This window comes from Adiantum capillus-veneris, chromosome 22, assembly GCF_014529385.1.
Source record: "Adiantum capillus-veneris isolate H3 chromosome 22, ASM1452938v2, whole genome shotgun sequence".
In the NCBI taxonomy this organism is placed as follows: Eukaryota; Viridiplantae; Streptophyta; class Polypodiopsida; order Polypodiales; family Pteridaceae; genus Adiantum; species Adiantum capillus-veneris.
The window spans coordinates 147,891,858-147,904,046 of record NC_140952.1 but is presented as its reverse complement, the minus strand read 5'-3'; the positions used below and the strand labels follow the sequence as shown (position 1 = coordinate 147,904,046).

Sequence of the window (12,189 nt, the reverse complement as noted above, 5' to 3'; positions counted from 1 at the left end):
TTGGGAAGCGGTCACCACCAATGCGATCCAATTGGAGGATAATTTAATGATTCAAGGAGAAAGAGTGTTTTTTGAGCCTAAATCTATTAGCTCGCAAGCATCAGGGCATCAGCCAATGACCCTAAAGCCTATTGCTAAGGAGCCAAAGATATTTGAGATGACTTTAGAAGATCTCACCAAGGCCATTCAAGAGAGTCTTTGAGACAATTGTGCTCCACAAAACAATCATATGTATCCAAGAAGGGAGAAACAATGGTACTCAATATGCTATGGTCCGTATAGTACCAGTGAATGCCCTACATTTAGAGTGAAACTCAATGCGAATTGCAATGCCTGTGTGAGGTATGGTCATCAAGCTAAGGATTGCATAGTATTTAAGCGCTTGATGGCCAATAGACCAACCTTAGCATGGACAGACACACCTCGAGTGCCTGCATTGATGCCGGCTCCACCTCTTGAACAAACGTCACAACACATGGTCCCTAGGGCCCAAAATGTTGTTCAAACAACACCCTTACCACCTCCAGTTCAAGGATTGAAACCACTACATCTGAGAATCACTTCTATGAATCAAGTGGGTTGTGAGTCATTTATCGCTTGTTTGAAAGGATGTGAGGAAGATATAGACCCGAATATTGTCTATGGGATTGATGTGCTTGAAGAAAGTCCAAAATACTACATGGAGGACTATTGGGGACAAGTCAAACTTGTCTATCAAGTAGCTACTGTTGCTGCAAGAGGCCAAAATATCAATTACACTGCTAAGATACCACCTCTTCAATGCTATGAGTGGGGAGGTCCACATCGTGTGGCCGAGTGTCCTATTAGGCTACAAAAGAACGCCACACTAATGCAAACCAATCAAGCGAGCACGTCTAAAATGCCGATGCTCATGTGTAATCGATGTGGCATAGATCATTTGATTGCCCAATGTTCGAATAATCCAAATGCACCAAAGATTACACCATTAAACTTGATTGAAGTTACCAAGGAGCCATTACAAAGTACGCATGTGGTACCAGTAAATGTACTCACACAATTGATGCTCCAAAAACAAAAATATATTCTTGAAGAAAGAGACACGGCATCAATTGTCCAATCTCAGAAGAAGAAGAAAACACGAAGGAAGAGATCGTAAAAAGCAGCGAAGTCAGACCCCAGTTCAAAGACCAACATAGGGACTGGTGACGACCCCAGTTCAAAGACCAACATAGGGACTGGTGACGACACCATATATATGAAAGACACTGAAGAGGATTCTGATTCAGGTAAAACCATGGAGACCAAAATGACCACTAGGAAAGAAACCAACAAGGAAGATCGTCATGAGACACAATGGCCAGGATCCAAGAAGAAGATAGGAACTTACCCAAACCCTACAAAGGAGATCAAGTGAGTCAAGCAATTAAGGATTTTGGTAGAAGATACCCAAAGGGATCTAGTGCCAGCACCTAGGCAGATCTAGATTATAGACACATTGTTCCCTACGCAACAACAACCTCACAAAGTCCATAGACCTCTAGCCATACCTAGTGTCATCCAAGAAGAAAGGGACTTAAAGGAACTTAATGTCATGGGAAAGTGGCCGGACTCACTTCTTGCTAGAAAGAATGTTTACAGAGGGACTACCTGACCCTATCGAAGAAATGGAGATCCCATCTTCCCCACGTCAAGGGACTGAAGCCCAAAAGGTGCCGTTAAATATTGCCAAACTGATGGATTTCATGGCTTCAGAAGTTAGAACCACCATCATCTCCAAACTATATGGAGACCCTGAGCTATTCTTAGCTCTTCGAGCTTTCCTCAATGGAGAACTGAAGGTTAGGCTACCACAATTTTCACAGAAGGATGGAGCTAGGGAGATGCCAATAGAGGAGAAATACTTAGATCCACAACCCAACCTAGATGAGAACCCTGTTGTAGAAATACCTGTTAACAAGTTGGGACAATACTTTGAGGGAGATGAATCCAATGCAATCATACCAGTCACTACCAAGGGATTAACTGTGAACGGAATCCTTGATGGTGGCGCTGGGGTTAGCATTGTGACTAAAAATTGTTGGGAAACTATGGAAAGACCTCACATTGGAACCACAACCATAGTAGTAAAGATGGCCAATGGGTCTATTGTTAAACCTATTGGGATGCTAGAAGATCTCAAGATCAAAGTCTTTGGACATAAAATAAGAATAACCTTCACTGTTATGGATTTCTCCAAGCACACTATGGCATCTGAGATGATCTTAGGACGTCTTTTCATGAGGGAAGCAAAAATGGTGCATGACTGGTCTAAAACCATGTCTACTTGCAATTCCGAGATTTTATCATTTGAGTGGATCTTGTAACTGGTCGAGCACATTCTCTAGGAAACTATAATTGATCATAGATCTGACACCACAGTTCACTCGGCCCCATTATAGTATTGTTACACGTGTAAAGCGGACAGTGATGGTGGGGAAGATTCTCCTTATATGGATGTACTACTTGGGATGAGTGAGTAGGACATTGTGGATTGGGTCCACCTAGCAGCAACCATAGACACTTGGCAAAATAGGAAGACAACTTGGGTAACACTTGAGCGGGATGAAATGCCACCACTTGTACCCTTAAATATGCTAGAAGCAATGCATATAGCTTCTGATGACCTACAAAATGAAGGTTTGAATGGCATTGGAACCAATAACGTCTCACAAGACTATAGCCCACATGATTTGGTGTCAGAATCATCAATTGAAATTGACTCTGAGGATGAAGAATCTGAGTTAAATCTTAGTGAAAATGTGGGGACAAACCATTCCAGGCCCAGTGGTACCCTAGATGACAATCTATCCAAGGGAGCAGAAGACACAAGTAGCAATTCATCTAGTGACTCTTGTGACTAGAGATCGGCCGTAATAAAAAATTAAACAAGAAGAGTAAGAGATATAAGAGGCGACGATATCGAGGAAATGTGCGTGCTAGAATAAATGAAAAGAAATCTACCACATAATGGCTTAATTGTATAGGGGCATGTGATGCTCATCGGAAGTTGGTAGATAACTGGGGTGAATACCTGTAAAGCATTATGTGGTGTAGTCCACAACCCATTGACATTGCACAACTAGAGGCTACTGAGAAGTTCAAGTTGAGCTGTACCATAAGGAGACAACAAAATCGAGTGTTAACTCAACAAAAAAAGGAATTGGATGTGAAATCACAGTCCACAGAACAATAGGACCTCACATGCTTACACCCTGCACCTGAACATTTCAAATCCTACACCACAAATGAACGTAAGGTTGTGTATACAAAGGCTCAAAGAAAACCTGTCAATGGAAGCAATGGAGTCTATGATGGTCCAGTGATAGTTATGGAAATAGAGTTAGTAGACCCATGAGAAGAGTCCAAACCTGTTTTCATTGCCCAAGATCTAACAAAGACTGAGGAGTGTGTACTAAAGAACTTCTCAAGGAATTCAAGGATATATTTTCTTGGACATATCATGATATGAAAGGTGTTTCACCTTTCGTGGTGCAACACACAATCCCCATGAATAGCATGGATAAACCAGTTCAACAAAGACCCTACCCAATGAATCCTAATATACAAAGATCGTTCAAGAAGAGATTGAAAAGCTTGTGAAATGCAGGTTCATATACCCTATTGAGCACTCAGAATGGGTGTCTCCAATAGTGATTGTATCGAAAAAGAATGGGAAACTCAAAGTGTGCGCGGATCTCAAGAAGGTCAATGCTGCCACTAGGAGGGACCATTACCCCTTGCCATATTCAGAACATGTGCTTGAAAGAGTTGCAGGAGGGAAGGAAGCTTATAGATTTTTAGATGGGTACTCTGGCTACAATCAAATCACAATTGCACTAGAGGAACAAGCTAAAATAGCCTTTATTACCGAATTTGGAGTGTTCGCATTTCATGTTATGGCTTTTGGCTTAACGAATGTCCCTGCTACCTTTCAAAGATTAATAAACACTGCTTTTAGAGAATATTTGAGGGAGTTTTGCGAAGCTTTCTTAGATGACCTTTGTGTTTATTCCTTTTGGAAAGAACATCTATTATGCTTACGAAAAGTGTTTGAGAAGTGCAGATTGTATCGCATCTCCCCTTTCAAATGCCAACTTTGGGTTAAACATGGAGTCATTTTATGGCATATAGTGTTCAAAAATGGGATTTCCACAGATGAGAGCAAAATTAAAGCCATTGCTAAATTTCCACCACATACAAACTATAAAGGAGTACAAAGGTTCATGGGCCATGTTGGTTATTACCGACAGTTTATTTTAAACTTTGTTGAGATAGCTCGTCCTGCTTCTTATTGAGTTCCACTGGACCGCGGAGTGTGACCATGCTTATGAGTCATTGAAAAATACCTTGACTAGCACTCCTATTACATGAGTGCCCGATTGGAATGTAGTTTTCCATGTGCATATTGATGCATCAAACTTTGCTATTGGGTATGTTCTAGCTCAACCAGGAGAACATAAATTGGACTACCCCATTAACTTTGCAAGTCGTCAATTGAATGATGCCGAGAGAAACTACACCACTACAGAGCGAGAAAGTTTAGCTATGATTTATGCAATAAAGAAATTCAGCTACTACCTTCTTGCTGACAAGTTTGTTTTCTATGTGGATTATCAAGCCTTGTTGTATCTAGTAAATAAACCTTGTTCCATGGGAAGAAATACACGATGGTTGTTAATTCTCCTTGAGTTTGATTTTATCGTTGTAGTGAGACCTGGTAAAAAACATGTCATGGCGGATCATTTGTCTCGCATCACGACCTAAGAGTACATATCAATGGGTCCCCAAGGCCTTACTTCCAGATACCTCAACCCTTCTATCCATTTCAAGAAAAACTTCTCATGGAAAACCAAGAGCGCGCTCTAGGAGAGTCAAGACCAAATCACGATGGATTCCAAAACAACTATTAAAAGCCCAAGGCTACTATTATGGAAATGATCAAATTTGGGTCCCTAAACGTAAAATGTGTCTTTCCCTATCACCTACAAAACCATGTGAATCAATTAGTGTAACTCCAAAGCCAATGGAAAACCATGGAAAGGGAAACATCACATAATGCTACACACTTATTCCAGATCTAGTTGGGTTCCAAGGCAAAACCAAATTATTCCACCTAGCTCAGGAAGGGGGGAGTCCCATGAAGCTTCTAGCTCCTCATGTAATGCATCCATAGAGTTAAAAGCTTCTCCACAGCCTCCACCTACAATAGTGGACCTCCATGAAGCTATAAAGGAATCCACACCTCCCAGTATTCAAGAATCACATGTTGAACCACTTCAAGTTCGATCATGAAAGAGTACCTTACCACCCTTGCAACTCAATGAGGCACCTAAGGTAATAGAAAACTACTGGCAAAAATCCTCACCTATTATCAACTGGAACAATTGGTTTCAAAGGGTGACAAGCACATTTCAAACAGTATGACCTACCCAAGGAAGGAGGCAGTCCTCACTCACGTCAATATTTTGGATCTCCATCCTCTTAAATTTTCTTCCGTAACATCTGAACTCTGCAATTGAGGGACTATATATACATAGCCTTATACTAGTTCTAGCAAACAAACAAAAAATGAAAACAAATAGTAAAAGAGCAAGAGCGACTAGCAACGAGAGAGCACCCTATTAGATCCTACACATAAGTCCAAATTCACCATGTCACATCAAAAAGCACACAAAAACAACTCTTATGTTTTAAAGACCTAACCAAATCTATCTGTATTCTCAGAGATGGCTAGTTCACCAGAGGCATGTGCTTCTATTTTTTATGAAAGGTACCCTTTTTATTTTTCTCAAGTGTTTCACATCTGTTGCCGTGTACTTTCTTGCGAATGGGATTTGGTAGAGAGACTTGCACGTGAGAGAAATTTTGAGGAGATAGAATGGCTGATACATCTATGGAGAACTAGTGATCCCTACCTAGTAGCGATGCTTATTCTTTTGCACAAGATGAGTATCCACGCATAGCGAGGTTCTTGATTAACACGCTTGTGCAAGAGGATGATGAAGAAGAAATAATAGAGACCGAGGAAGACTATGGACTCACGGAAAATGATTTTGTTTATCTAGATGATGAGGATAGAGGCCTAGCCTTAGGGATGCCACCGGGTTTATATAATATCCTCTTTCCTTGATTCTAAAAGGGACGACAGATAGGTAGGTTAGGGGTCTGGATTGTGTTTTGAGTTTTTTCCTAGGAGTTTTAATTTTCTTGCACTAACATGCCTCCTCGAGGTATAGTGCCTTGTTGTTTGATATTGTTATGTAGGACTTATATGTATTTCCATCCACATGGCTGAGGACATCTGCTTCGACGAAATGAGCAACTCCATACCTCCAGGTGTACTACTTTCCATGATTCATGCGGTGGATATGTATAATTGCTAGTTGTGGTTTTACATGGTTTGTTTGAGTGCAATAGTTATGTTTGTTATCTGCCATTATAGATGTATAAATTTGTCTTTGCTTAGTTGATTGACTAGAGTTTAATCTTATAGATGAGCTTTGAGATTAGGAGACCGTGACTTTAGGTTAACTCATTTACTTGACCACTAGTCCTAGTTGATAAAATTATCTGCATGTTTGAGACCTTAGGAATGTTTTAGGCATAGAGAAGCTTGCTCACTTAAACAAGAAAAGACACTAATGAGAATACTAAGGAAATAGAAGAAAAAAACATAAGTGCCACAAATGAAAAATCTTATGCTGGAAGAGAAATCCTGGCTTGATTTGGTACTTCACTCACATGTACAGTCTATGGTAGTAGAGCCCTAGAGGTTCCCAGTGTGTGCGCTTTTCCTTGAGAAGCAAAAAGCCCCGGATGTACAAAATAAGCACACGTGTCAAATGATTGTGAACCAAAGTAAAAGAAAAAAAAAGACATTTAAAAGACTTCCATCGAGCTTACAATTAAAATTTCAAGCTTTTGTTTGGAGTTGTGAGAGCTAGTTGGCTAATCAAAGCTGAAAAGCACAATTAGGGAATCTTGCATTTAGATAATCTTCTTAGCTTAGCTAGTACTAGAGTAGTTATTTTAACCTTAGTCATAGCTAACTAATTGATAAACTCACCCATAAGCCCAAAACTCTTGATTAATTAATTTCATTAAAGTGTAATTTATTTGTTGTTAACGGCAGTTTAGCATTTCATAAATCTTGCATTTACTCATTTCCACATGTACTTTGCATTCTCTCATGATTTATTGCCATATAATTCCGCTTGCATAAAATAGTGACTTTGCCTTGCACATTCAAATCCACATGCTCTACAACATGGACAAAACGAGCTTTCTCTCACTAGCTTCTGAGGGTGGAATCTACATCAGGAAGGGGTGCATGTTACCACCAAGCGATCACCACCACCAAGCGACCACCTTTAATATAGCCATGGGCCGGGCTTGTCGGACCCGCTAGTAGTGTATTATGTCATTGTTCGGGCTTGTTGGGCAGGTAGGAATGGTTAAGAGTGATCGCCGATGAGAGGCGCACCCCTAAAACCGAAACCTATAATGTTTGGGTAAGATTGGCTAAGTGTGGGCACCCAAAGGTGAACGGGCAAGCCCATATAAAAGTCAATCTAAACCTAAAATACCTCATTCTCTCATTTGTGCAATGCAAGAAGAGTGCTCTTACTCCATCTCCTTTGTGTAGTACTAGTGTGAGTGTGTGTGCTTGAGAGAGAGAGAGAGAGAGAGAGAGAGAGAGAGAGAGAGAGAGAGAGAGGGAGTGTGTGTGATCGATCATTGCGGTGCACGACGAAGACAAGGCGGTTGAGCGCGGCGCAACGGCAGCTCCTTCTTCTTTGCGGCGAGGAATCCTCCACGACAACAAGCATAGAGCAGTGAGTGACACACCATCGTCATCTTTGAGCTTACTAGTTTAGGCTAGTTATGTGCTTGGAGCCATCTGTGGCTCGCACACAGTGTAGGCAAGGCCCTTGCTTCGATACGTGCGGTAGAAGCCCACAGATGCTTCTGGAAGAGGTAGCCTTGTTACTTGTTTGGTTTTTAAGTGAATGTCTTTTGCTAACGTGTTGAAACTAAGGTTGAGCATTTGATTGTTCTTTTCTCTTGTTCTTGAGTCTTGACTATATAGGACATTCTTTAATGATGACATGTCCTTGATGGTGACAATTGAAACATGCATTAAGCAAACTTCTGTAGATGATTTTTTGGACATGAAGCAAGGAACCATATGAGGGAGGGACTTCTTGTCTAAGCTCCTAGCCTACGTCAACCTCAATTAGTAGCTAGGGGTCCCATTCTAGATTAAACCCCCTCTAGATTTTTGTCCCAACACTTTACCCATCATTTTTTCCACTTCCCTTAACCATGGACAATAGTACTCCACAAGGCTCAAGCAAATCTGGGAAGTCCACCCAAAGGGGAGTTTTGGTAGGTTAAGCTCCTTCAAGGTTAAATCTTCTATACAACTTTAAAAAGGAGATGGGGGTGCTTTTAATAATCCATTACCCCTCTGTTACTTCCAGAGCACTGTCAGCATCATCAAAGAAGAAAATACGACACCTATTAGGAAGATATTGGATATGGTAGGGGAAATGGCCCCTACTCTTCCAAAAATTAGTTATCCATGTCTTTAGCACCTCTAATGAGGGCCCGAGTCCATGACATATCCCTATTACTACTTTATCTTGTAGCTGCCCAAACCAGGGGTCAAGTTCCTGCTTACTAAGTACAACTACATCTCTATGATCATCCTCCCCTGACAATGATGCCCAAAGGATGATAGCCTAGAGTTGGCTTTATTAAAGTATTGTTCAATTCCTTCCAAGTTATTGTGTTGAGATTGGTCTTTTGACTGCCTACCTTCAATCATACCAATTACCGTTTCCTAAGGAGAAACTTCGGCTATCTTGTGAACTCAATCTCTTGGTTGTCTACCTTCACTCATATCAATTACCCTTCCTTGAGGAGAAACTTTAGCTACCTTGTGAGCTTGCTCAACATGATTAGAGTGGACATTCCATGCCTCTTGTTGATTAATAGAAAAGAGAAAGTTCATACCTTGGAGCTGAGGGTTTGTAGGTCTAAACAATTGGTTTTAATCTTGAGGTAGCCTCATAATGTCTGCATAGCTCTGCTACATTGGAGCCATAGGGAAAAATAACATACGTTAATGTCTGCATAGCTCTGCTACATTGGAGCCATAGGGAAAAATAACATACGTGGCTACTGAGGAAACATACTCTGGTTGAGGCTTTGAAGTCCACTGCAATTTTCACGTAGTCTTGGGGGTGCTTGGGTGATACCATCTTTACGCTAATACTCATCATAGAAGATGTTTGGGGAGGCACCAAGAGAGGGGCCGATCTAATTGGTATTAGGGTGTCTTGAAAAGGGGACAGGCCATTGCGGAGTGCTTCTTGATAGGCCATCTCTCTTTCCCCTTCCCTCACAAGGGAAAATGGCGAGGGCTTTCTAGTAGGAGGAAGGGGCTTGTCGTGATATGATGATTCGAGGTGAAGAGGGGGAGACTCTTACGACTGTGAGTACAACCATCAGTCTGTCATACTGCTCAAAGAAAGTTCAAATTTGGAACCTAGTGTTCGGGAAAAGGGTGCCTTGACACTATCTAACACGGGGTATTAAATTAAGTATAAGCAATGTGATGTAGGGTGTTAAAGTGAAGCACATTTCCCACGAAGCTCAGACGCCATCTGATTTGTCCTTGTTTACTTTTTTTGGTCCGTGTTTACTTTTGCCCATGTCCGAGTTCACTTTATTAGAGAGTGGCTTCGCCTTGGGGACAAGCAACCCCACGTGAGCGCGTGGTTAGGGCGTCAGGCTACCAACGAGGAGGTCTTAGATTCGAGTGTCGCGCGGGGGGGGGGGGGGGGGGGGGGGGGTTCACATGTCAATGTGCTAACTTTTTTCTCCTTTATCTGTCCTTCTCGAGATCCCCATAGCGAGTCGGTGATCGTTGATCCCACCACCTTGGGGTCTTATTGACCTAGTGTTAGATAGTGCTGATGTTAGCCTTGGGCCGGTTGGAAATTAAAATTGGTCGATTGAGACAATAGGGAAAATGAAAAAATCTGGAGGGATTCGCTATAAAATAGTACGAGTACGGCCGACCGTCGAAGGTGGCCTCTCTCTCACACTCTCTCTTTCTCTCCCCCTCTTTATCCCGTGCACGTGAGCTTCTCTCACTTTTGGCATTTAGCCTTGAGCTCGGAGACATTGACACTTGTAAAGGGTACTCGGTAAAATACAAGGTATTTGACATAATGTCCTATTGAGAATTGCCTTAAAGGGATTCGTGTATGGTTGGTAAAAATAAATCTCCAGAACACTGCAGTGAATGGAACCCCATGGGCACGAAGTCTCGAGTCATGGCCAGAGTCTAGACACAGTCCTGACTCCAGAGTCCAAATGTACGAGATTTTCTACGCTCAATGGCCCCAGCATTGAGTGGATGCATCATGCCAGCGTTGATGCGGACAAACAAGGATTTGAAAACGGACACCTCCTTCATTGAACGCGCTCTGATATGAGGTTTGGACTTTGCAGACTGGAGTGGATGAGGTGGGACCGTGGGGTTCTAAGTCCATAGGATATCCCCAATCTAGGCTACCCTAGCCAGCCTATTTTCTATAACTTGCAAGTTGCAGTGCTTGCATTTTTTTATTTATATTCCGCGTTAAAAGGGAGCTAGGGGATAGTTATATAAGTGGGTCTGGTTAGTGCCCAGGAAGCTGTGTTGTAGCAGGAGGTCGAGTGTCCCGAATGGCAGCAGCGGGAGGCCTGACGATGAATCTCCCGGTCTACATGCTGTGCCTATTGATATTGATTATGGGCACGGGAACGGGATCCTTAAGAGCAGCGCAGGCTGTAACCGGGAATGTGAACTGCGTCTCTATCAACTTCAAGTTCATCCCTTGCTTCTCCTACCTTACCGATAAGTCCCTTCGACCAGCTGCCCCTTCGCAGTCTTGCTGCACCAACGTGATGGCCCTCAATACCCAATTTCAAGGCCTCAAGAGGCAGGGCGTCTGTGAGTGCATCAAGCAGAACGCGCGCAGCATCCCCAACCTCGTTTCCGCCCGCGTCTCCGACCTCTCTGACAAGTGTGGCATCAAGCTGGGCCTTAAGGTCAACCAGAACACCGACTGCACCAAGTAAGCTCATCATTTTTATTATCACCTCGTGTTAACAGCACAGCAGATCATCAATTGCCTTTCCTTAACGTGCATTTGCACGCTCCTAGCTTATACGACGCATGTGTGCTTGCAATGCTGTATGTGATTTTTTTCGTCATGTCAGTTAGCTGGTATTACTAATATGCCGCCAGCTTGTAAACGTCATAATGTTCTAGCGTCTGTTACAGTTAATTAAGGTGCGGTGGTGCCAATCCTTGCATTATAGGCGAAGTTGGAGCTCTGCAGCTCAGTACAGTGACGACCATGATTGAAGGCATTAATTTTGTTTGTGTCAGTGTATCGTATGCATGTATGTATGTGACCTGCATGCACGATTTGAGTCTCGATTCCATTCATTTGTTCTGATTGTTTACTATTTTTGATGTTTCAGGGCCTGTCTGCCCAAGCCGAGATGCACTTAGGCCGGTGGAATCTTAATCTGCCATCCCGTTTTTTGCCTTTCCTGTCTATTTTCAACTGATCTTTAGTTTGTACGTTCCTTGCAGTATGCTTAATTAAGTCTGTATCCACGTCCTTGTAACTTTGGTGATGAATAGTTTCGGAAATTGGTCAGCTTATCAAATATGCACCTTTTCATTGTTATTGGTACATAGTTTTTGAGTACTCGGAAGTTGAAGAGTGACCTTGTAGTCTCTTCTATCATAGTATGAATGGACAAAGGGAAGAGAGGGTATATTGCACTGGATCCGCTTACTGCACTTCAACACTCTCTAAATAATTGCTTAGACTACTTGTTGCTTTAGTTAACATGTTTTCCACAAGTGTGTCTTTTGAACTATATTGGGATACTATTCCTTGAAACAAAAGCTTATTGCTTGGGATGTAAAGATTAGTAGAATCATGAATCATTCTATGAATTCAAGTAAATTTTACCAAATGAAACCAGGTAAACATCATGAGATTCAAAAATGTGACTTTATTAATCATCCGTTCAACCATGTCTTATATACATATATTGAATAGTTTTTCATCAGGGAGATTTTCGCGAAAACCT

General features: G+C 42.0%; 1 protein-coding gene across 1 annotated transcript; it reads left to right on the top strand.

Annotated features, from left to right (window-relative positions):
- Nucleotides 1-10,716: 10,716 nt before the first annotated feature.
- LOC147430403 (non-specific lipid-transfer protein 1-like) lies at nt 10,717-11,777 on the top strand. The gene is made up of 2 exons (XM_086495727.1): nt 10,717-11,153; nt 11,566-11,777. Exons 1-2 carry the CDS (start codon nt 10,762-10,764, stop codon nt 11,594-11,596), a joined length of 423 nt encoding a protein of 140 aa, XP_086351853.1. The 5' UTR covers nt 10,717-10,761; the 3' UTR covers nt 11,597-11,777.
- The last annotated feature ends 412 nt before the right edge of the window (nt 11,778-12,189 follow it).

What these genes read in the sequence shown, in the direction of transcription:
- LOC147430403 (XM_086495727.1), top strand. Translation starts at nt 10,762, where the DNA reads ATGGCAGCAGCGGGAGGCCTGACGATGAATCTCCCGGTCTACATGCTG. An exon ending in CAGAACACCGACTGCACCAA is followed by an intron (nt 11,154 to 11,565) that starts GTAAGCTCATCA and finishes TTGATGTTTCAG; the next exon opens with GGCCTGTCTGCCCAAGCCGA.